Consider the following 25,129-nt stretch of genomic DNA (forward strand, 5'->3'; position numbering starts at 1 on the left):
AGCTGCGTCCTTCGCGCGGACACCTCGCGGATCGAACATGTTCGCTGCTTCCTTCTGCGCGCTCCTTTCCTTGCATCCGATTTTTTGCTCCCGCTGGTCTGCGGCAGCTTTTCCTCCCGATCGCCAGGACGCACCGTGGTTCATTGGATGCGTCCGCGCCAGCAGCAGCCTATACAGGACCGAGGGGGCCCGTGACCTTGACCCGGCCTCTTGCTGCGTTCGCTGCTTAGAGAAAGGGTACGTTGGCGGGGAAGGGGGGGGGGGGGGGGGGGGGTGGCTGGGACATATCCCGTTGAATCGTTTGCATTTAGTCTGAGGTCGATTTGTGTCTATTTCTGTCAAATTACGGAGAAAATCCACGGTGTCATTTTTTAAATTTGTCATTAGTCACGGTTACTTTCCTAATTGTGATAGTAATGTAGAGCAATTTACACATATATAATTATTATTATATACAATTCTTCTAAAAACTCAGTCTGATCCCATTTTTTTTTGTAGCTGATGTTCTTATTCTCAAATATTACATACAATATAATTCCAAACACCAGACCAAGCCTACCTAATTCTAGGATGTTGACAAACAAAAGAGTAAACATCAAAAAATAATTCTTTAGTGTCCAAAATCAAGATCGTTTGCAATAGAATTCAATGTGTGCTTGGTCTGCTCAGTCAGAAATATTAGTTCACTTCTGCATAACTCAGACAAGTATCTTTTTATTGTTCTCAACTATGTGGCTTATTGCTGAAAAACATTTGATGATGCATTTGCAGAACAGTATTTCATCAACTTTCAGTATTTGTTGTTGAAGGTACCAGGTTGCAGCGTTGACCTCGGAGGCTTGTTACTGCGGCAACCAGCAACATGGTTTTGTGGCCAGTGATTGTTTCAACACATCTTCCAGTGGAGGGACAAAAGATGACAGAGGAGAGAGACAGAGGTGAGACGGACTGCTGCCTTTTCCTTTGTCCTTCAGTGTAACTTCAGCTCCTCTGATTCATGCCTGGATCCACCAGTGACCGAGGACGGCTGTGTTCTTCCTGCCATCATGAGTAAAACATTTACGTCAGTACCACGTTTTTTTTTTTTGTGTGTGTGTCTGACTTGTGAATCTTGTCCTTTCCTCAGTGTCCCCTACTTTCCTGTTGGAGGTGAACAGGGATGTGTGGCCCTCTACAGAACTGAAGGACCATTTCTGCACAGCGTTCGTCTGTCTACGTCTCCGGACAATGTGCAGGCGGGAAAGACTTTTGTCATGGAAGTTTCTGGAAACTTGGCTGGACGCCCCAAACAGCCCACAGGTTGCTGCTCAACACAAAGTGTAGTTCTCGGAAATGGGACTCTTCAAGTTCCACACATGGCTCGACTCTTTTGGTTACAAATGATGGCGTTTGATGTTTCCTCTAGTACTTACGAGTGAAAATCTTTTTTTAACCTAGTTTACGTGTGCAATTTTTTATTTTAGAACTTATTCATAGTTTTTACTTCAATGAGTTGTACTATACAGTTAATTCTGTTTAATTATATAGTATTTATCATTATCAATTATTATTATTATTGAAATTATTAGAGGAAGATACAGATACAGAAGATAAAAAGGAAACAGAATTTTAGAAAGACAGTGTTGTTATTGTTAATGTTTTCATCTATTTTAACTTTGAAAGGTTTAGTGATTTTACAAAAATAATTTACTTTTGAAAAACAGTCACAGTCACCTCGCATAAAAGATGTTAATACAAATGATTGTAAATAAACTATAAATAAGCTACTTAAGCTTCAGTGGAAAACATATTTTCTATAATACTTTGTTTACCAGTGAAGTCGGACTGTAATATGGACACAAATCATCAACAATAATTCCTTCAAAATATATATTGTATTTATGAAATAATTTCATTTATATACAGAATTTGTAAATATGATGATGTCATACAAACAACTGCTTATGATAACGGTTGAGAAAGTATTCTTATTATTTAGATTGTTCTGACCAATATTTCCTCCAGAATGGGCCTGTTAATGAGTTTGTATGTGAAAGAATATATTTCCGCACAGAGAAAAATAATACGTATTTGATTAAAACCTACATATTTATTTAATTCCTTGTAGCATTATTGTTTCTACTTTTCTGTTTTAAAGGAGTTTTTCTGATTTTTAGGGATTCCGGGTCTAGGAGAGCAGGACCTCTCTTACGTCACTGTGGAGTTTCGGGAAACGACCTCTACGGGTCAAAGATCACGCCCCGTCAATGTGTTGCATGACGGCTCCTTTGTTGTGTCATCTGATTGGATTTTGCCAACGCCAGGAAAGTATCAACTCAGTAAGTTAACTAGACCAAGCAAATTTAGTCAAATGGAGAACAATGAATCAAGGAAAAACATGCATTGTTATTTTTTCACCCTCTTTCTCATTTACCCTGTCATTGTTTTGTGTAGACGTCAGCGTCTCCAACCCCCTCTCAACAGCCTCCTCCACCCTCCACCTCTCCGTCTTGCAGCCCTCTCCAGACGGCATGGTGGTCTCTGTGCCTCACGGCCCCCTGGGTGTCTCCCCCAGGAGCCCAAGAGGCTCCAACAGAGAGACAGTGGAGGAGGCGTACCTGGGTGACCCAGTCACGCTGCAGGCACACATGGCCGATGGTGTGGCGGAGGAGTTTTTCCGGTGGATTACACGCGACAAAAAGGAGGAAGATAAGAAGGTTGTCAAGGCAGCTTGCAATCCCACATCCGACTGTTCCATCAGCACTGTGGTGAGTGGCGCTGACGGAGAAGCACTTTTACATTGAATGTTGTCAGCGTTTAAGGCTCAAGGTCTCTGATTTTTCATTAAGTACATGTTCTTATAAAATTTACCAAGATGGATCAACAAAGCTAAATGACAGCCAATAGCTGTTTAAAAATGTTTTTACATTGCAATAAATCAGGAATGTTAAGGACAACCTGCTTATCTTTAAAGTCCAGCCTCTCACTGGATTTATGACAAATCATTTTTCATAGAAAGTGATATTAAAGAGTTAAAATCTAAAAATAATGTGTTATTTATTTTTTCATTATCCTTTCAATGTCTTTTATCAGCTTCAAATATGTAAGTATTGCCATTCCTTTGAATGAACCCTCAATCCCACATGTTTCTTCAATTAATTGTAGACCGACGAAAGTTGCCTCAGAGCGCCTCTTCTCTACACTTCTGACCCAACGTCTGTGTCGCTCTCCCACCTGCTGCCTCAAGCCTTTGTGGTGGACGAAATCACGCGTGCGCTGATTTCCTCCCGGACTTGGAAGTCAGCAGTTTCAACGCACACAGAAGTCCACCTGCGGGTCGTCGGCCCTGTCAGCCGAACGAGGTCGAGAGTTCTTTGGACTTTCAGTTTGGATAATAACGCTGGGATAAGCAGGACAACCGAAGACTGGAGCGTGAATGTGTCTCTTACTGCAGCAGGCCGCTACAACGTGACGGCCAAGGCCTTGGACCCGATCGGCCGGGCCTCGCTCTGCACACACATCCTGCTTCAGGATCCAGTTGGGGAGTTATTACTGAACGTTCCCAGCGTGGTCACGGCACATCAGAGACACCCGGTTTCATTTAGCGTCACAGCAGGCTCAAATGTGACCGTGTCTCTGCTGGTGAATACGACGCTGCTGCACAGAAACAGCAGCTACGCTGCAGGAGAGGAAACAACGGTGGTTTCGCTTTTCGACCAAGCCGGGACAGTTGTGGTTGAGCTTCGGGCGGAGAATCGAGTGTCTTCTCAGAACAGAAGCGTTAAAGTGCGCGTCGAGGGCAACCGGAAACTGTCACCAGAGGTTATGGTTAATCCAACATGGGGACCACCCAGCAGTCAAAGTCCTGTTCACAACCTGGATGACAAAGGTGAGAAAATGTTTTTAATGAACAACCACTGAGCTGCATGAACCTCTTTATCTTTTATTTTAAGGAAGTGTGAATTTGTTTGCTTGTAATTATTAAGAAAATGTCTAAGATTTTTGTCAATGTCGAAGCATTTTCATCTTTGTTTATGACACACAACTTAATTTGTACCCTTATTTTCTGGCTTTGGTTCTGTTTTTAACGCTGTCAAAAAAAATGACAGCTTCAGAATGATCAAGTAGATGAATGCTTCTTTTCTATATATGATTTTCAATGAACACATTCTAAATAGTACAAGTGTCCAAACTAGATTCCTTTTTAATTCAGAGTGTATGCTTTGCATTATGTTTCATATTTATTCTCATTATTATCTCCCTTAGATCTTCCTTATGGTCAGGCTTTTGGTTCATTTTGTATAAATAAATAAACAATAATTGAATATAAAAAAACAGTATGTATGGTTTACATTTGAACTACCTTTTCAATTGCGAGTGCCTTCATTAATTCAAGTCTTAATTGTAAAAAGGAATCTAATAAGAATAAATACATACAAATTGTGCTGCAATGTAAATATTTGTTTTGTCTCCCAACAGTGTGGATTTATGCAGAAAAGCAAGCGTATCCCACAAATACCGATATAACCTTTGTGGCCATGGCTAAAGTACCGGACCCTGTGGAATTCCTCTGGCACTTCGGGAACTCGAGATCAAAGAGAACCGCCTCAAGAACCGTCACCGAAAGATACCACAAACCTGGCAGGTATGCGACCAAGTCTTCAAAATACAATTTACATGCTTCTTTGTCTCTTTTACTGTGTGCATGGTTTCATTTTACTCATTGAAAATAGTTCCAGAAGAGTTTGTAGATACGCCGCTGTCAAGAATAAAAGGAAAAACAGTACATGGACTTAACTACAATACAAGTATTGACACCACCCCTCTCTTCAACGTAGGTATGCTGTAGTTGTAGTAATGTCAAGGGGCCGGACCTCCATCACCTCCGATGTGTTCCCGCTGGTAGTGCAGAGAGCAGTGAGGCTCAACAGGCTGGTCCTCCGGGCCTCCGTCCTGCAGAACCAAACCGTGACGATGAGCTGCCGGCTCAATGTGGGCACTGATGTCACCTTCCTCTGGAGCTTTGGAGACGGATCGTCCAGGCTGGGACGGAGCACCGAGCAACACGTTTTCCACAGGCGAGCTTCACTGGCATTGTTGTTTAATAAGCTTAGCGGGAGCTTCGGTTAATTCAAATAGGATGCTTCTAATACAGGTATGGGGATATTGTATTGCTGTATGTGCTAGCCCATATATAATATAAAGTTCCAAAGCAGAAATGCTTGTGAGATTAAATTCATCATTTTAAAAATGAAAAATCTTGATAAAATTCATAAATCTGACTGAATTTGAAGGAAACCTGAGGAGGATGTGTGATTATTTGAAAGAATACATATATCCTAATCAGATCTGTCAAATAGGCTATCAATATTGATAGGTTAAGCTAGTTTATCAATTATTTGTTATGAACCCAATGTATACTTTTAAAGATGATTTATTTCTTCAGGTTAAGCAAATGAAATGTGTATTTTTGCCATTGTACATTTAGTGCTTATGTGTTTTACGCTCTGCAGGACAGGAGAGTTCAGAGTGGAGGTAACTGTGTCTAACCTGGTCAGTTCTGCCTCTCTAAGTGGTCACGTCTTTGTGGTGGACCGGCATTGTCAGCCTCCACCAGTGAAAAACATGGGGCCTCTGAAACTACAGGTGCATTTTGGGACTTTAACCTACGTGTGCTATGGCTACGTTGATAAAATGACATCTACATTGCCACCATCATCTAATTAATCCCTCTCTTCAAGGTGCGAAGACACGAGGTCGTCCACTTGGGGGTGACCTTTGAGACGGAACTTGACTGTGACCTTTCCGGCGGCCTCAACTACACCTGGACCTTGTTTGACTCTGCAGGACGGGTTTTCCCTTTGCCTCATGTAGGCACACACAGACGCAGCCTCATCCTGCCCAGCCATCTCCTGCACTACGACACGTATACCGCCATGGCGAGGGTAGGTAGTCGTCACACGTAGACCCTTAAACATGCACCGGGGGGGATGAGGGGGGGGGACTTCTCGTCCTGCTCCTGATCACACAGAACCGAGACTCTAAAGGCCATTGCTCTGCAGGTTCAGGTCGGCGGGAGTGTGGTGTACAGTAACTACAGCGTGAGAGTGCAGGTGATACCGAGCCCTCCTGTTGCCTTCGTCCGGGGCGGCACCAATGTCTTCATCAACAACCGGAACGACACCGTGGTCACCCTGGACGGGCAGAGATCTTACGACCCAGACTTCCCCGTGAACCCAGTCAGGTACAGAAACTGTGCAATGTATGCACATGTGTACGGTGTTACTCAAACAAGCATTCAATCTCAACAATGTTTGTTTTTGTTATTTGCTTAACAGCTTCAGCTGGACGTGTAAACCGGTCAGCTCCATCACCAGCTCCTGTTTCCACCACGATGTTCCCACTTCATCCCCCGTGCTGGCGTTCCCTGCTAGTTTCCTAAAACACACCTTTCACCAGTTCCAGTTCTCGTTCACCGTCCACAGCGGAGAGCGTTCAGCTTCATCAGAGACCTTTCTCACCTTAACGCCAAATGCAATCGGGTGAGAGTTCTAAAAAATGAATAAATCACTGAGGACCGATGATATCTGGATGCTATAAAGTAAAAAGAATTTTAGAAGCATTTTCCAGTCTGCTGTACCTTGATGCACCTTGAGAGTTTTACCATGTATTTGAAATGTTCCACTCCAGGAAGGTGTCCGTTTCCTGCCCTCAGTGCCAGGGCGAGCGGGTGAACTGGCATGAGTCCTTCTCTGTCGGCGCCTCGTGTGAAGGCTGCAGTGTTTCTCCAAAAAACATCCAGTACACTTGGAGCCTATTCCTGGTCAATGCGTCATCCAAGCCTGTCACGCAAGGTAAAAAAAAAATGCATTTGGACATTATTTGGTTTTTGAGAAAACAAATCACCTGAATTGTATCCTTTTCTATTCTAGTGCCGTTTTGTTACACAGTGGATGTCAGTGCTCCGTCTAGCATCGTGGAGGGTTCTGCCATTTCCCCTCTGACTCCTGGGACTTCCACCCATTATCCACCTGCCCCAGGTGCTTCACAATGCACCCACACAGTGTGTGAATACATGTCACTGGCTTGTCTGCTTTGCATGTGGTGGCCTCTGTAAAAAGGAGAAGTGCATACAGATACAGAAAGCAACACCGTGTCAGTAAACTTCACTTCCTTCTTTTCCCCCTCGCTCAGATTTGATTGAAGCGGAGCCCTTGCCTGTCTCATATCTAGTAGACGTAAACACTGAAGGATCAGGTAAGCCCAGTGCAGCTGTTGCTGTTTGAAATAAAAATCTACTTTACATGAGTACAAATTGAAATAAAATGTTATGAATAATTTTCAATGTTTACCATGTTCACAATGAAAAAACAAACAAAGGAAAGAAATTTAAGACATGGCCATCAATAGGATAGATCAACACGATATAATGGGCAAGGTCAAACTTAGAGTAAAGTGGATGGTTTATGAATTATTTAACAGCTTTTCCTCTTTAAATCCAGGAGAGGAGCCCTTTTATCACCTCCTGGGAGAGTACGATCCTCCAAGGCCTTTGTACTCCTCCACTGAATACCCGCAACTTACCTTTGACAACAGCGGCGCCCGATATGCAGACCACTTTCGCCAGGCTGGCGTTATCAGTGAATTCCCAATTGAATCTGACTCCTCTGCTGACTGGGAGTTTTCTTTCCCTGTTCTGGAAAGCGGGGACATGGGAGGTCAACAAGGTGAGGGAAAACTAAGTGGATGTCTGTGAAGCTTCTTAGATCTGGCAGTATCCCAAAACATCTGTCACAGAATCAAATGATTATTTCATTTGGTAGCTTAAGTAATATAGCCGCGTGTCAAATTGTCTTTTTTCTCTTCATAACACAATTGAGCAATTCCCTTTGTTCATGTACAAAGTCTGCACAGATTTTCAGCCTCTCGCGTTAACCTGTATGTTGCCTTACGATGCTTCTATGCCAGATTCAGATTATGATGTTCCCCTGATGAGCGCAGAGGAAGGAAACCCAGGGGCTTCAGCAGGAAGACCCACAGGTAAAGTGCATCTTTTCCCATGTTAATAATCACTGATGTGGGATGTGGTGTGTTAATCACTTGCATGTTATTTCCAGGTATGGACGGGGAGAGCTTCAGTCCAGGAGATGAATCCTTTCACGATCCAGCCTCACATGAAGATGAGGGGAATAACCTGATACATTCCAGACCATCAGTTGCGATCCGGGAGTCGGTTTTGCTCGATTTACCCAGAGACGAAGTGGACAGAGGTCTTTTTGAGTCCTACACTTACACAGGTGCATTATTCAGAAAACCCACAGAAACAGGTTTCCTTTCTCTGCACCCTTTTGAGTTTTTAGACACCTTTCTTTCTTCTTCCATCCCTCAGGCATTTCCTCCCCTTGGCTGAGTTTCAGACCATACAGTCTGAGTCCTGGGAGCAGATACATGTTGGCGATCACAGCCAGTAAGTTTCACAATAACAACGGACATTTTTCGCCTAAAAGTTTCTTTCTCAGTCCTCCCCACATTTGCTACAGAAAATCCCATAATTAACATCCTTTGTTGTTATAATTGAACCGATACAATGGATGGTTGGTGTCCTGGATCGGTGGGTAGATTGATGGATATTAAACAGATAAAAGTCGATGTGATTGCTTCCTTTCTCAACGTAGAATCTCGTGATAGTTTTCTGGGCCGGACTCAGCTATTCTTAAAGACCAACCCTGCTCCAAAAGGTGTGACGTGCCAGGTGCAGCCAGTCAGAGGGAGGGAGTTATACACACACTTCAGCATCTTCTGCACCTCAGGAAAAGAGGTATTTGCTGTGTCATAAAGTAAACACGAAAGCACCCTCTCATGATTACTTCTATTACTTATTCAACCTTCCATAGTTTAATAGACATCTGTAATTAAGGTTCCATTGTCTGCTATTTCCAAGATGTTTGACAGGAAAGAAACAAATTTGACTCTGCAATAACCCTCTTTGCTTTTTGATATTTTAGTTCACTCATTCATGACTACCTCTCCATTTTTTCATCACTAAACATACACAGAAAAAAAAACCATGATCATCTAACTTTTTACCGCAGTTTGAATCTATTGCAACTGTTCACACCTTAATGTGTGTGTGCTGAAGGACTCAGTGTACGAGTACAGTGTCCGTGTCGGAGGTGGACCTCCCAGGACTCTGTATGAGGGGAGAGACTTCCAGTACTACTTCAGCCTTCCTTCTGGGGACCCAAACGATGACCACAAAGGTAAACCTGCACACGTGGACAGTGAATAATACCTTTTTGTATTGCACAACCAAGGCAGAGATTTGCCTTTTCATTCATTGCGGGATTTGCTTTTTTTTGTTCCTGCAGTAACTATTTCCACAGAGATCAAAAGCAGCATGGACGGGGCGGCCTCTGAACCTTGTCCCGTCACCGTCCAAGTCCAACCAAGCTTCTTCAGAGACGCCCCGAATTCATCCGACAGTGATCCTGACCTGGAGCTGTAAGAATCACCGAACTATCGCACACAGTCAGGACTATGGTTGTGTCTGCAGGGTATTGTTAGAGGGATTCTCTGTATATATATATGCGGACCATGAATCAACCTCTGTGACGCCTCAGGAGTTTTTAAAGTACATCTGAACGAGTTACTGTCTTACTATTTATACAGTATAATGTTGTGTCAGCAATATTTCTTTCTCTCCAGTTCAGAGTTGGGTCTAAGGAATCTTTCGGCTCTGGTGCGACTTGGAAACGGCGCGGAGATTCGTAACTACGTCAGTCTTCTCTCCCGGATTCTCAACAGACTCAGCCTGGACGCTAAGGCCAACGCACACGCACAGAGACGCACACGCAACGTGCTCATCGGAACAATGTGTGAGCTTGAGAGCAGTGGACAGGTACTCACGCGGAATATATTCTAAACCTGAAGATTAATAGAATCACGCCTCAAAGGTAGAAACACTTTCCCTGACATTTTACAGCATTTTAAAATGTTTTGATCCCAGGCATCATTGGTGGACAACATCTGCATTCTGAAAAACCTTTTAGAAGTTACGAGCCAGGTAGGTGAAAGACTTTCAGACTTTTTGACAAAGAGACACCGATGGATACGTGCCAAAAGACAGAAATCATTTCTCACGCAACTTTCAATCTCGTCAAGGTGACATTAGCGAGTGCGAGACGAGTGACCGTCCACACCCGGCTCATCTCAAAACAGTTTTCCAGTGCTCCAGCTTGGTGTTCTCAGACGACACTGAACACCCTGGTAGCCTTGCTGTCACACTGCCTGCAAGCCGCTCTAATCACCGATGACTTCGGACCTGAAATGTCCGCCAGTGCCGACATTACGCAGGCGTTAGGTTCGGACCAACATGATGAAATGCAGGATTCACGCAGCGGTAGTCACATGGAGCGAGGATCACCAATTTCAACAAAGAAGGCTCTGCAGCTCGTAGCTGATATTCTCCAGACTGCTTCAGACCTGATGCTGGTGAGAGAACACAAAGGTGTTCCTGTTCATGTCTACTCGTGAGCCTGCATGTTTTCTCATATTTGTACCTCCTTTAATCCCTCAGCCCCTCACGCTATTTTTTTCCTTTCTTTCAGAAGTACATTTTGACCCATGAGGCCCACGAGCACAGAGTCAGCACTGGTCTCATCGCCCTGTACGCCGCATCCCTAAACCAAACCTCCGCTGTCCTCAGCAGCGGCTCAACCGCCTTCCACCTGCCCGACTCCCTGGTCCAGCGTGTTTTTGTTCACGGCAGCAGGGACGCTGGGAGCGGAGCACGCCGGCCGTGTGTGCTCGGCGTGCTGACCGAGCTCAGCCACAGTCCTTACGCCCAGACCCGCTCGGCTGGAAAGCAGCCCAGCGGGCCGGTGGTGGACCTCAGTCTTTACAAGTGCAGCACAAAGAGAAAGATCCCCGTTCGCCCGCTCATTCAGCCGATGATCATCACGCTGGGAGGACCACCGAGAATCGTACGACATCTCTTCTTTTCTATTCGCTTCTGTTTACAAGTTGTCTCCGTTTGCACCGTGTCGCTGCGGTGGAGCCCTTTGTTAAATGAGACTGGGTGACCATGTGATCACGTCCACTCTGCAGAAGAGCGCGGTGCCCGAGTACGTCCTCCTACGGAGCAGGGTCAACTACCACAGCTTCAACATTACCCAGGAGCACTTGGATCAGGCCATCCAGCTGAGCGTGGTGTTCACGCCGCCGCTCAACAAGGTGTTTCCCATCATGCTGCTCTTCAGGTGCGTGAGGTTTTGTGCTCAATTTCATCAGGTAGTAAGAGCAACATAGTACAGCAATGTGATACTTTTGATCAGTTTCTTGGGTAAAAAGCAAGATTTTGATAAAGAACCAAACCAAGAGTCTTTGTTGTGGCAGGATGTTTGAGAGGCCGACTCCCAGTGTACACCACCTGCACAGGATTCACCACTGGGAGAGGAACACCACACGGTTCACTCTGCCACCATCCTACCTCAGCAGTAAGCAATGTCTTCATTCAATCTTTTAGCTCAATCTTCAGCTCTCGGGCCATGCATCACAGAAATCTAGCTTGAGCTAATTTCCAATGCTATTCATAGATATGGCTGCATAACTCAACAAGAAAACAAAATGCATTACTGAAATGCTATAATTTCTAGCTGCAGGGATCGGTCACCTGGCTCTGCTAAATGCTAATTTTGGGAAAACACCCAGACACGAGCACCTAAGTGAACAGGTGAGTTACGGTGTCACAGTGGACAGCAGCCTGTGTTTGTCCTGGGACGGCCACCAGGGGGCCTGGACTCCCGACGACTGCAGGACACAACAAGCAGACATGGCTGCTGCAGTCAACTGCAGGTAAGGCAGGGTTTAAGTCTGCGTGTGGGCGTGAGAGTATTTAGACCTTTCCCGGTGAGGTATTTCGGTTAACACTAGTGAATCAATGCTTGCTCATTGGTGTGTGCGGCGTGTCTCAGTTGTCACCAGTTGAGGCCGCTGACCGTGTTGCGGCAGCCAATCGCGAGCAGCCATGACACAACCGACCTGGACCCGTTCCTCAGGTGACTTAACCCTCCTCAGAGTTGGATGATGTATTTTTGGCAGTAATTTGCGTCTTGAAAGTTGGACCACGTCATCCAGTTCCACACATACAGAACAACAATGCTATGTGAAAAAAATGTCCAAAGTAACCGTAAATAAAGGTTTTCCATGTTCTTCTTTTGTAAGTGGTCTTTGTTAATTGAGAAGCAGACATTTGCTACAGTTGTCTCTCCCTCTCTGTCGCCTTAGTGTGTCCAGGGATCTGACTGTGCTGGGTGTGCTGGTCCTCTGCCTATGCCTGTACATCCCGGGGTTGGTGGCGTGTCAGAGAGCTGACGTCGGCTCTGAGGTGAATCGGAGGGCACACTTTCTTTCTGACAACTCTCCATGTGACCCATACCTCTATGCTGTGACAATCCACACAGGGCCGCGCTCTACAGCGCGCATGAGTGCAAAGGTGAGATCACCAGCATGCGTCACAGCGCTTAGACCTAAACTAATTGACTAAACTAAAAGATGGTCTCATGAAAAGTCGTTACTTGTAGTAGTGTGTTTGGGAAATCGTTTCCACATCTTTATCAGGTTTACATAGTGCTCCATGGTAAAAATGGGGTCTCACAGACAAGAGAACTTCAAGTCCCAGGATGCAACCTGTTCAGGAGGAACTCTCAAGACACCTTTATATTAAGGTAATCCAAATATCATTCAAAAACTAAGGTGTTCGTTGTTTTGTCTTGCACATAAACTCAGTAGACTGAATTCCAACAATGTTCTGCAGTACATGTATAATACTTTATAGCTTTATGGCTGCTTTGCTCATTTATTAACCCTTCAGTCTGTTCTCTGTCTCGGACCCCACAGCGCCGCAGACAGTCTGGGTCCAGTGTGGGGGGTTCACATCTGGCACGACAACTCTGGACCCTCCCCCAACTGGTACCTGAAGCAAGTGGAGGTATCCCAGGTAAATTCCACATTTTGAGTGCTTGCAACAGGTGTCATTTCTTCATTTCTGTGAGGACTTTCACTTGAGCATCAAGTTTCTTTTTTGGCGTCTACTTTCAAAACAGGTGAGAAGTGGGCATGTGGAAGGACGAGCTTGGCTCTTTGTGGGTCAGTGCTGGTTGGCTGTGAACAAAGATGACGGCCGGGTGGATAAGATGCTCAGAGTTTGCACTCATGGAATGAGCTTTTCTAAGGTACAGCATTAAGGCACACGTGTGAACGCTGTGTTAGAGGAAAATCCTCTTTTAATCTTTTCTCCCACGTTGCCTTGATCTCCACCTGTATACTTGCAGATGTTGCGTCTCAAGCTATCTGACTACTTGGCCGACTACCACATCTGGATGTCTTTGTGCAGCTGCCCCCGGCCGAACTCGTTCACGCACACTCAGAGACTTAGCGTGAGCCTCCTGCTCCTGTCGGGATACGCGTGCGTCAACACAGTAATCATATCAAAGATGAATGATCGGGTAGGTCAAGAAAAGCTTCGGAGTGCGACACTTGGTGCGGGATGACCGATCCGAAGCGTCTTTCCCTTAACGCTGATGTTTCCGGTCACATGTTTTGCAGTTGCCGTTTGAGCTGGGCCTCGTGGACCTGTCGGCGGTTTCTCTGACGACGGGAGTGTTGAGTGTGGCGGCAGCGTTGCCTGCAGCAGCATTGACATCTTTCCTGTTCCGACTGCGCAAGCTCAAGCCGATGGGGTCGGTGGTCCAGCACACGGAGGGTCGACGGACGGAAAAGGACCCTTCTGGAGGTTCGTACTTAAATGGAGTTTAACATGAACATGGATTTTTTAACATGAATATGCAATAAATCATCATCTGAATCCTACATAATTGTGGAATCTGCTTAACCCTATAGGATTTTCTGCTGCTCTTTTCTTGTTTCTTCACAGATGCCCATTCGTTACATGACAGTGCATTCGAGCCACAGCTGTATTGGAACAGTCTTCAGCAGTGGGCGCAGGAAACCTGGACCAACAAATACCAGGTTACACCTTTTTTTCCCCATCTTCTTGTTTTCTCTTTCCCTGTCTCTCTTTTTGTTCTCGCATGTTTCATGCCCATCCGACCATTCTCCTTGTGTTTGAAGGGCACAGAGATGCTGCCAGTGTCCACCACCATTCTGGAAAATAAAAGCACAGGTAATAAACCTGTAGTCCAATCCGATGTAGTCCCAAGAAAGGAGGACTCGAGACCAACGCTTCAAAATGTGTTGCTGATTACAGAGAGGAAAAATGTGGATGGAGCACCCTGGGAAAAAGAGTTGGCTATTTTAAGTGGAAACAGCAGGTTTCCTGGATCCCAGAGAGCTCTTTTCTCCGGTACCAGGGATGGAAGTCTTGCCATTCAGAAGGACGAGGAACATCGGGGGAAGTTTTTGACGGACTGCAGTTACGAGGAAGACCACAATCAGCGGGCAGTGAGGCCTGCAGAACACATGGACAGTGTGGAAGGGAGAGCACCGCGGCCGCTATCTCAGTGGTCTCATTATCTGGCCTGGAGCCTTTGTCTGCTGTTGTCCCTCTTCTGCCTTGTGCTTTCTGCAGTGCTTGGATTGAGGTAGAATACCTGTGATCGATGATCATGAATATGTATGATTTGTCGCATGTGAAGCCAGTGGTGTATCGATAATACTAACGTATTGAAGCATGAATTTGATCTCACGTTATGAGTGTATGTCTCTGCCTTTTTATGGATCAGGTTCAACAGCAGCAAGGTTCTGCTTTGGATGCACTCTCTTTTCTTCTCCCTGATGTTTTGTTTCTTTCTCATCCAACCAGCTGTGGTAAAGCAATTCCAGTTAACTTTTGTAAACTATATTTCACAAAACAACTGAATTCTAAAGTAGAAAGAAATGGAAAACACTCAGAAATACTTTTTGGTTTGTTATCCCTCTTCCGCAGATTATTACAGCAGCAGTGATCGTTTCCTTTTGGCACAGGAAAAGATCTGACTTTCACAGCTTCTCCAGTGTGAGAGAGCTTGAGAAGGACACCGCGAATTTGTGGAGCCACAACGGCGGCAAGCAACCAGCAGAGCAGGTCGGCACGTCTGCCTTTCCACAAGGAAGAGGCTCGTACCTGGAGAAGGTGGGGTGACCAGACCGCTCTATCCTCTTCCCCTCTACTCGCTTCATTTAAAAACACAACACTTACAGAGTTGCTTACTCTGATCAACAGCTGCTTGGAGATCGGCGGCGAGCCCGCTACCTCCGTCTGGTGCGCCCGCCGACTGCAGCAGAGCTGAGGAAGACGTGTAGCAAGAAAAGAAGGGAGACACTTCTCCATATTACTCTCAGGTATGCACACACGTGTGTGTCTATGTGTGTGTGTGTGTGTGTGTATATAAGGATCCAAGTTGTCAAAGGAATGAGTTCCTCTCTTCTTTCCATCCAGGGAGGTGTCACTCTGTGGCTGCATGCTTCTCCTGGTGCTGTGCACAAGTTATGGGACTTCGTTCACCGATCATTCCCACCTCAATAAAGCCGTCAGAAAATGGTTCATACGGTAAGATGCAGATGTTTCTTTGTACTTATTCCTGTCTGACACACTCCAAACGTCACACTTCGCCTTTCAACAGTGGCGATGATGCATTTATGTCCATACAAAAGCACGAGCACTGGTGGAAGTGGGCACAGAGCCGTCTCCTTGGTTTACTGTACAAGAATGCGTCAACCACGACCGAGGTAAGCTACAAACGTTCTGCTGTCACTCACCACTGCATGGAAGTTTCCCCCGTATATGCAGGTCCATTAAACCCACTGAAGAAATCTACTTCTGACATTTGAATCTAGCATGAATTAATCATTATTAAACACCACCGAATATTCACCAACAGTCACACATCTTGATTGGAGAGCCGATCCTGTGGAAGACAGAAATGTCCGACTCATTTCACGGCCAGGTAGGTAACAAGAGGAGACATGCCGTTACAATGTTACTAACACTGTTAGGATATAAGTTGACAAAACAACTTATTTAAGTATCTGGCATGATATTTTCAGTTCCTGTAATGTATTGTGATTTTCTTTTGAAATGGGTGAACAAAAAAGATAACGGGGGACAATAATGAGATTCGGCACCCATTGAAAACAAAGGTTGTTAATAGTTTTCCATAGTACCTAAACAACATCAAATCTATAACTGTAAAAGTAAGCAAGCACACATTTCTTCAGTGATCCAATGCAATACTGTCAAGCAACTAATCTGTCCTCTTGAGACAGATTGTTCCTCTGCACCAACTCCCCCTGCAGAGTGCACTGTTTCTCCTGGATATACTCTCGTGGTGCAGTGATTATTATTTTTTAAATCTTTCAAGATTTAGAATTGATTACATTTAGAGATTATTTATCGACAGTATATTTATTAAAGCTGCCATTGTGTTACTAGAAGTATTTTATTTTATTTATGATTCGTTTTTTCTTTTTTCTACTGTGTAATTGGACAATCTATGACTACTCAGGTCTTAGTTCCTACGGCAACGCCTCCAAAGACATGTGGTCACTTGGACTGCTACTTGGGACCAAGTACCACTGTTGGCTTAGGCCACACAAAGTAAGAAACGGCCCCACAGCAGAAATTACCATTCAAGTTTTTCCTAATACGATCTCCGCCGACTGCATTTTCTTTGATATTGTCACCGTGATCATTCAGTTGCCGTCTTCTCCTCCGCAGGTCGGACGCTGCGTCCAAACTGAGGTTCCTGTATTCAGAGGGCTGGCTGTGCAGACAGACTGTCTCTGTCCAGTTCACCTTGCTCAGCCCTGCGGCCAACCTGTTCACCAGCGTGACGGTGCTCTCTGAGCAGAGCCCCGCCGGTGTTCTGCTGCCCTCTGTCGAAATCCGCTCGGCCAGAGTGTATCACACTCCGGCTGCGTGGGACTATGTTGTCATGGTGTGCCAGGTAAAAAAAAATGCGACTGACTTCAAAAAATGACTTCTTTTTCCCGTGAAAAATACTGGTCTTCAACACCATCATGAAGACACTAAACAGCTGAAGGAGCTGAGTCCGGATACGAGTTTACACTGCAAACTATTGTTGATCGAGTTTTTTTTTTAGAATAAAAACCAACACAACTTTGCACTGAACAACATTGACATTGGATTATTATTGATCACAACATCGCATGAGGTTTTAGGTCAGTTTTATTTCCCCAAAAGCTTTAAAGCTAATAATGAACATAAACAACCAACAATGACATTTTTAGTGACCAGCGCTAATTGAAGCTAACAGCCTGACCAAGTCTGCACATTATTCATATATATATGCTTTTATCAAGGCATTTCATTTGTGGATTCCTGCCAGGACATAATGACAATTTCCAAAAATAAAGCGAGATGTTTGCAGGGCGAACAGCAACCTTGGCTTTTGGGCTTCCTCATGAGTTTTCTTCCTCCTCTCCAGCTCCTCTTCCTTGTCTTGTCCCTGCTGCAATTCTGGGATCACGTGTACGCTATAGGACAGCAAGGCCTGACGGGATACTGGAGGACACCTTTTAACTGTCTGGAAGTGAGTCTTCCACATATGCATAAACACACACACAGACAAAACTATGACTATCAACACAATAATAACACAAAATATTTAGACTTATAAGGCTCACAGCTTGTAGCTGCACAGGCACACACACTGACTCGGCTCCAAAACCAATGCAAACAAGATCACCATGACCGAGCTTGAAGGGTAAAGTAACCTGTGGCTCTTAAACCAACACACCTGTGAAGTTTGGCGGTCAAAGCACACAGCATACTTTCAGCTTTAGTGTGTAAAATCAACCCGATAATACTTTTACTGCTGCAGAAAATGTCCTCACTTTCTCTCCGTCTCTTTTTTTCAGGTCAGTTTGCTGACAGTGTCTTTACTGCACTATGTTTATTACATCTATCACTCGGTCCTTATCTTGGAGGTTGTGGAGCTGCTGCAGAGACACAACTACAGGGGACACGTGGACGTCAGCCTCCTGGCTACCGTGGAACAAGTGAGACAAGGAAAATAAGTATTTAGTGTTAGGAAATAAAATAACCCCATGTTCAAATAGATAAATCTGAGTACTTAACGTAAATAAAATGGGATAAATTACTTTACATATGACTAACAGATAGATAAGTCATTTTAGAGATTATAATGAGGGTTTTAAAAAATAACAGCAATGACAAATAAGTTCTCTGTCTCTGCAGAATATTCGTACTCTGCGTGGCATTACGGTCCTTCTTCTCACCACGAAGGCTGTGACTGTGTTGAGAGTTATCGGGACCTCGTCCTCCTCTGCGACCCTTCTGCCCCGGTCCCTCTCCAGCCTGTTCTGGCCGACGGTACGCTCATTGTTGAATTCCCACCGGTTAGGAAAGGTCTCCATTCCAAGTGGCATTGTGTTTTTAAACGATGGCTGAGAGGTCACAGCTATCAAAGTGTGTGCGACTGCTAGAATGCTGTTTGTAACTGGGTTTTGGCCCTGTTAAACTTGTTTACATGGGTATTTCTCACAAAACGGCCAGGATGCAAGCACACTAGACTCTGAAGAGACAAATAAATGTCCCAATGTTCGGTTGTAGATTATGGGGCTTGTCCTGATGGTGGCGCTGTCCTGCGTCGGGAGTCTCCTGTTCGTACACAGATCCTGGGCCTTCAGCTCACTTCCGCGCTCCCTCCAGACGCTGCTGTGTAGCTGCTGGGGCTTCAGGGCCCCTCGGGGCCTTCGTCTCCCGGGTTGTCATGTCCTTTACCGTGGAGTTCTCTGTCTTTCCTCTCTGTTGTGGACAGCAGTGGTAAATATATAACATATATATTTTTTTATATTTGGAAATAATTGCAGGCGGAAGAGGTAGAAATCTGTCAGCGACGTGTTTGACCAGCCATCTGTCTTTCTCGTAGGTGATGGGTTTGGTGTCCTCATTGGTCAGAAGAGCCAAAAGATCGAAGAACCGGGGGAACGTCTTCACCGTAGCGGAATTAGCCGACTACATCGGACGCGCGCTCTTTGAGCTCATTGGGAAGCGTAGACGAGCGTGGCATGAAAATCCTGTGGACGGGAAGGTGGAGGAAAAGATTGAAAATAGTGTCAAGTTAACAATGAAACAGAGTTACTTTTATTGAGAAAATGCTTCACCTGTGTATAATCTTTAAGTTAGGAACATTTTTCCTATAAGTCCTGTAGCCTCTCATCCTACCTTAAATATTACATATTGCACCACCTGCTCATATTTGTGGGGTTTACATTAACCACGCCCTCTGTTTTTTCAGACGTATTACTTTGAAGAGTTTGAAAGCTTAGTAGATGAACTACTGTTCAGACTGGATGCCTTCTCAGACAGTCTGCACCGCACTCTGCCCCCTAAAGCCCATCACCACAGGGAGGAGGACAGTCCCGTCGTCCCACAGGGACCCTCCAACATGGACACACAGGTGAGCCAGACACAGAGATCATGAAAAAATGACACGCACGCATGCAGTGCCTGCATGCTGTACAGAGTTGCTCTCACATACAATACATTATTTTAAACAGGCGCATCCGAGTGGTAACAGAACTGTCAGTGGCCATGGAGAGATAGCAGCACCTCACCTGCTCAGGTAATAACATCAATCGTCTACTTAGGTCATGCCACTTTTCTTACGCAACATTTGAGTATCATAAATCACAGTCAACTGGAAATATGTAAATTGTTAAAAAAGAAAGAAGATGGCTGATGTCTTTCCTGTGTGACATCTCTTTACCAGGTCCAGGCTTGAACCGGATATCCTGCAGAGAGGTCAGAGGGGGGACGACTCCTCATCAGATGATGATGTGCAATGGCAAGCGTCACTGCGATCTGAAACCGTTGCCAAAGAAAACACAAAAGGCCGAAATGTAAAAGCACAGAACTACCAGTCAACATCACGGGTTAGCGCTTGGACAAAAGATGTTCCGGAGGAGCAAGTTAACAGAACGACCAAAACAAATGACAGTAGCTGCTTGATAAAAACTCAGGCCACATGTGCAGAGTTGATGGTAGAGGTTCTAGTCCACCAGAAGCCTAGGAGTGTAGAGCCAGGTCAACAGGAGGGTTCTTATTGAGATAACAGCTGTGGATGGGGCACAGCAAGCAATATATAGAAGTATATATTTCGTACATATAATATGTGTATTATTATATTAAGATTTATTGTATTTTACTGTGTGCCAATCTTTGTTATTCACCCCCTTTGAATTGCCCAGGATTACCTCAACCAATTTGAAAAATAATATTTGTTGCAAAAATGGCATCACTAGTTGTTCATAACTTGTGTAGTTGAATGTTTTGTCCATCATAAGAGCTGACAGGTTATCATTGAGTTGTACACCAAATAAACAGATCCTTTAACTGAGTAACTTGTCAATTCATAAGTTATTTTCTTAAATGCATATTTGAGTTGCATATATATTGTCAAGATCTCCTTTTATCTTTATAATAGTAATAGTTTAATGATATACCTTCAGGTATGGACTAATTTATTATCAAAACATCTCAAATCTTAACCCTCAGGCTTTGCAGACTGGATTGTGACGAGTATTCATTGTTTGTGCGTCCTACGAGGTGAAAATGTGTCGTTTCTCTCAGCTTCCCTCAAACTGTGATTCAATCTAGCACACGTCGTAAAGCTGTAGCGTCTTCACCCCCCGTGTCCGCACGGACGCGTTCCAGGACGCTCCCAGGGAAACGATCGATACGCGCATCCAATAGCATTCCCCCAACGTGCAGTTGAGTGGCGAATCCTGATTGGTCCTCCTCCACGGACGGTCCTCCAATCACAGCGTGGCAACTCAGACAAGCGGCAGACGGGGGCGGTGCGGCGAACTGCTTCCGGCAGTGATTAGTTTGTATGAAACCGCAAAGCCGCTGCCTTCCACAGCCACACAGGACAGTATTGATCCGGACAGCGGGTCCGTTAAGCCGACGGAGCTTTGATGATATTCATCAGCGGTGTTCGCTCACGTATTTAGCCGCATACCCGCGAGAAGCGCTTGGTCGTTAACGGGCCGCGTCTCATCAGGACAATGAAGAAGAAGGTCGCTCTGCTGCTGCTGCTGCTCGGCGTTGCACATTTTGCAACTCTCAGCCGATGTGAAGAAGGTACGTTGGGAAAGTTTTTGTTCATTTTTTTTGTTTTGTTTACAACCTCACATGTAAATAGAACCCGACGTGTTATACGCGTACAACGACGCCGCGGTTTTCTGTGTGTTTCTTGCTCGATATCGTCACGCGAACTAAGCTAACTTACTGATTGGCTAATCTGCCGGCGCTGTTAGCATCCAAGCTAACGGCACAGGTGAGCTAACACGTAACGTCATCAGAACCTCCACGTGCGCTAATATGCCGCGAACCTGACGAGCCGGAGACATTCCTCCATCTTTTGCTACGTGTTCCGTTCAAACTCAAACTCAAACTATCCCTGCGCGTGAACTCGTTTCCTGTCCATTCTCGTCAGATGTTGCAGAGGAGGAGAAGAAGGATGCTGAGGAAGAAGACAGTGACGATGAGTATGAGGAGGAAGAGGGGCAGGGAGATGAAGGAAGCACGGAGGTGAAAGAAGAGAATGGGGTGCTGATCTTCACCAACAGCAACTACGACCCTTTCATGGAAGGCAAAGACACTGTGCTGGTGGAGTTTTATGCCCCGTGGTGAGTCCACCCGTCCTCTGGGATGTTCACTTACTTCCCACATCTCTGCTAACTTTTCCAAATGTGTAATATATATTTTGTTCTTCCCGTATCCTTTTCAGGTGTGGCCACTGTAAACAGTTTGCCCCGGAGTACGAGAAAATCGCCCAGACTCTAAAGGAGAATGACCCGCCCATACCTGTTGCCAAGGTGGATGCCACGGTAGCCAAGGAGATAGCGGGCAGGTTTGAAGTGACTGGGTACCCCACCATAAAGATCATTAAAAACGGGCAGCCCGTGGACTACGACGGCCCGAGGACAGAGAAGGGTAGGGATGCCTATGACTCATCATCGCAACCCTTTTAAACCAAACCGGACCACTTTTTATGGGGGAAATTAATTGGCGTCTTTATGCTGAATGCTTTAAAAAATAATATTTTTCTGCAGCTATTGTGGAACGGGTGAAAGAGGTGGCTCACCCAGATTGGAAGCCCCCTCCTGAGGCAACGCTGGTGCTCACCAAGGACAACTTTGACGAGACTGTCAACGACGCGGACATCATCCTGGTGGAGTTCTACGCTCCGTGGTCAGTAAGGAGCTGTATGAACTAGTGTTTGCACTGTTAATGGCAGTTCCTTTGGGCAAGAAAAGGGACTTCAGAATAAAACCCCGGTCGATGATTTTGCTGTTCTGAATCCCCTTCCTCAGGTGCGGACACTGTAAGAGTTTGGCTCCGGAGTACGAGAAGGCAGCCAAGGAGTTGAGCCTGCGCTCTCCTCCAATTCCGCTGGCCAAGGTGGACGGCACCGCGGAGAACGAGCTCGCCTCCCGTTTTGAAGTTACGGGCTTTCCCTCCATAAAGATCTTCAGGAAGGGCAAAGCGTTTGAGTACAATGGCCCCAGAGAGCACCGCGGTGGGCCAACACTACCTGACCTACCTTTTTTATATGAATGAATCCATACTTGTTATTTCTGTTCATCACTTTTCATCCTCTCTCTCCCCCTCTAGGCATCGTTGACTACATGGTCGCGCAGGCAGGCCCTCCCTCCAAGCAGGTGCAGGCGGTGAAACAAGTGCAGGAGCTCATCAAGGACGGCGACGACGCCGTCATAGTCGGCGTGTTCTCCAGCGACGAGGACGCAGCCTACGCGCTCTACACGGAAGCCTGTAAGTAGCCCGAGTGGTGTGTTCAACGTGGCGAAGTTAATGTTTACCGTGCGTGCGCGTGACCGCTGTTTGTTTGTTTTTCTTTCTTTGCCTTCTTTTTTTTGGCAGCTAATACGCTGAGGGAAGACTTCACCTTCCTTCACACCTTCAGCTCCGAGGTGGCCAAACTGCTCAAAGCGTCGCCGGGTCAGATCGTCTTGGTTCAGCCCGAACGGTTCGCCTCAAAGTACGAGCCAGCGTCTCACATCCTTAAAGTAAAGGTACTTTCCAGGATCTTTAATTGTTTTATCCAGTGCATGTGTGTAGTGTATAACACTCAATTTACTTTACTTATTGAAGTCTTGAGGTATTCACTGACTTTTGTCTCCTAGGACTCTACGCTGGTGTCAGAAGTGCAGGAGTTCTTCAAGAAACATGCAATTCCTCTGGTGGGCCACAGGAAACCGAGCAATGATGCCAAGCGCTACTCCAAGCGCCCCCTGGTGGTTGTGTACTATGGAGTGGACTTCAGCTTTGACTACAAGAAAGGTCTGACATCTAAAGGGGGGGAAATGTTTTACTTAATGCAGCAAAATGGGGAATCTGTGAGGAAAAATTATTACATCTCGGGGCTTGTTTTCATTAAGGTTATTTGTCCATTAAGTTTGTATGACTGTGCATTATGACATTTTTATGAATTGCTAGAACCTTTTATGGCATTTTTGAAATACTGTCTTTGCATGTGTGAATTTCTTTGGACCATTGTTATTCTTAGACATTATTTAATTTTAACATACATGACTCCTTACCTTTTTCATCACATTAATTACGGTGGAAAACTACTATAAAAGACAGTTTCAACATGCTACACAAGTAGTTTTATAACATGCTATACTATGACTACTTAATTGCCTTTACAACATATCTGGACTTTTCTATTGCTTTTTCAGCCATTTTATATTGCCGTACTATATTATGACTTTGGCCTTTTTTAAAATACTGTACTTATATTTCTGACATGCTATAATAGGACTTGTTTGACAAACTGCTTTGCCTTCATGTGACATTTTCCTCTACATTACTCAAAATCTTAAATACTATACTCACTTTTTGCACCTCTTAACGGTCAATATTGCTTAATGACTTTTTGATATGTAGTATATCTTACTGTGGTGTTTTGACCATTTTTCAACATGCTATACTATTCTTTTCCCATTCCACCCGATGACCTTTATAACTACTAAGACTCAATATTTGAACTGACTGTACGCTGGCTGACTTTACTGAAAAAAGTATTATGTCTATAACTTTTTCTTCAAACTATAGTAATATTTCTCTATTCCATTTTAGCTACACAGTTCTGGAGGTCCAAGGTGCTCGAGGTGGCAAAGGATTTCCCAGAATACACATTTGCGATTGGCGATGAGGAGGATTACGCCGACGAGCTGAAGGGCCTCGGCCTGAGCGACAGCGGCGAGGACATTAATGTTGGAATCCTGGCAGAAGGAGGCAAAAAGTTTGCGATGGAGCCGGAGGAGTTTGATGCCGACGTGCTGAGGGAATTTGTTAAGGCTTTCAAAAAAGGTCTTTTTTTTAAAGTTTTGAATATATTTTTTGCTTATATGCTTAATTTTATTATTGGGTCACACTCATGTTACTGGCCCTCAACATTTTGAATTTCTGTCGTGTTCATAGGAAAGCTCAACCCCATCATAAAGTCTGCGCCGGTGCCAAAGAACAACAAAGGGCCCGTGAAGGTTGTGGTGGGAAAGACCTTCGACGACATCGTCATGGATAAAGAGAAGGACGTCCTCATTGAGTTTTATGCTCCCTGGTGTGGCCACTGTAAGAAACTGGAGCCCGAATATTTGGCTCTGGGCAAGAAGTACAAGGGGGAGAAGAACCTGGTGATCGCCAAGATGGACGCCACCGCCAACGACGTGCCCAACGAGCACTACGCGACTGAAGGCTTCCCTACGATATACTTGGCGCCGAGCAACAACAAGCAGAACCCCATCAAATTTGAAGGTGGAGACAGAACAGTCGAGGGCTTCAGCAAGTTCTTGGAAAAGCACAGCACGAAGCTGTCGCAGAAGAGAGAGGAACTTTGAAAATGTCTCTATGAACTATTAAATGTGAGGTGGGAGGTCACTGGGAAGTTACTGAGTTGCTGTTATAATTGCAATGACCAATCATCCTTTAAGTTTGTTTGTGCTAAAAGATCCAGCGTTCTTCTGTATCTAAAAGCATGTAAGAACTATTGGAAGATTCCAGTTTTTCTTTTTTTTTCAATAAAACCAAAAATGATGGGCCAGAGCACTTTGTCACTAATAACCAATTTTCAGAAAG

General features: G+C 45.0%; 2 protein-coding genes and 1 long non-coding RNA gene across 6 annotated transcripts; 2 read left to right on the forward strand and 1 right to left on the reverse strand.

Annotated features, from left to right (window-relative positions):
* Positions 1 to 909: 909 nt before the first annotated feature.
* On the forward strand, positions 910 to 20,360 carry pkd1l1 (polycystin 1 like 1, transient receptor potential channel interacting). Of its 4 annotated transcripts, none has more exons than XR_013454053.1 (53): positions 910 to 1,299; positions 2,157 to 2,318; positions 2,434 to 2,747; positions 3,145 to 3,868; positions 4,459 to 4,624; positions 4,818 to 5,057; positions 5,493 to 5,625; positions 5,721 to 5,924; positions 6,042 to 6,223; positions 6,318 to 6,521; positions 6,670 to 6,833; positions 6,912 to 7,019; positions 7,174 to 7,236; positions 7,482 to 7,706; positions 7,948 to 8,019; positions 8,097 to 8,276; positions 8,369 to 8,446; positions 8,655 to 8,797; positions 9,119 to 9,239; positions 9,348 to 9,480; positions 9,685 to 9,877; positions 9,986 to 10,042; positions 10,141 to 10,470; positions 10,587 to 10,961; positions 11,086 to 11,237; positions 11,374 to 11,474; positions 11,634 to 11,832; positions 11,952 to 12,035; positions 12,265 to 12,472; positions 12,598 to 12,704; positions 12,877 to 12,976; positions 13,083 to 13,211; positions 13,311 to 13,484; positions 13,585 to 13,771; positions 13,913 to 14,007; positions 14,110 to 14,161; positions 14,246 to 14,579; positions 14,721 to 14,805; positions 14,924 to 15,109; positions 15,200 to 15,318; positions 15,416 to 15,526; positions 15,631 to 15,705; positions 15,858 to 15,923; positions 16,482 to 16,573; positions 16,694 to 16,922; positions 17,424 to 17,528; positions 17,857 to 17,997; positions 18,197 to 18,331; positions 18,572 to 18,784; positions 18,891 to 19,052; positions 19,260 to 19,421; positions 19,522 to 19,586; positions 19,734 to 20,360. XR_013454053.1 is itself a non-coding variant. In XM_078095836.1 (53 exons), the coding sequence occupies exons 1-53, from the start codon at positions 1,047 to 1,049 to the stop codon at positions 20,068 to 20,070; spliced, it is 9,060 nt and encodes a 3,019-aa protein (XP_077951962.1). In that variant the 5' UTR covers positions 918 to 1,046; the 3' UTR covers positions 20,071 to 20,360. The 4 variants fall into 4 exon arrangements, 2 of the variants coding, with proteins under 2 accessions (XP_077951962.1, XP_040022803.2); XM_078095836.1 differs by having other exon boundaries at positions 918 to 1,299; positions 15,600 to 15,705; XR_013454052.1 differs by having other exon boundaries at positions 14,110 to 14,579.
* Positions 17,147 to 22,821, reverse strand: LOC144389999 (uncharacterized). Its single transcript, XR_013454054.1, has 3 exons — positions 22,572 to 22,821; positions 19,731 to 19,825; positions 17,147 to 19,038 (listed from the first exon to the last, which is right to left on the reverse strand). It is a non-coding gene; the product is annotated as an uncharacterized LOC144389999 (long non-coding RNA).
* pdia4 (protein disulfide isomerase family A, member 4) lies at positions 20,718 to 25,096 on the forward strand. The gene is made up of 10 exons (XM_040166870.2): positions 20,718 to 21,106; positions 21,462 to 21,654; positions 21,756 to 21,961; positions 22,081 to 22,219; positions 22,342 to 22,547; positions 22,643 to 22,801; positions 22,910 to 23,061; positions 23,173 to 23,329; positions 24,131 to 24,364; positions 24,476 to 25,096. Exons 1-10 carry the CDS (start codon positions 21,031 to 21,033, stop codon positions 24,889 to 24,891), a joined length of 1,938 nt encoding a protein of 645 aa, XP_040022804.2. The 5' UTR covers positions 20,718 to 21,030; the 3' UTR covers positions 24,892 to 25,096.
* The last annotated feature ends 33 nt before the right edge of the window (positions 25,097 to 25,129 follow it).

The sequence above is a fragment of the Gasterosteus aculeatus genome, chromosome 21 (assembly GCF_964276395.1).
Source record: "Gasterosteus aculeatus chromosome 21, fGasAcu3.hap1.1, whole genome shotgun sequence".
In the NCBI taxonomy this organism is placed as follows: Eukaryota; Metazoa; Chordata; class Actinopteri; order Perciformes; family Gasterosteidae; genus Gasterosteus; species Gasterosteus aculeatus.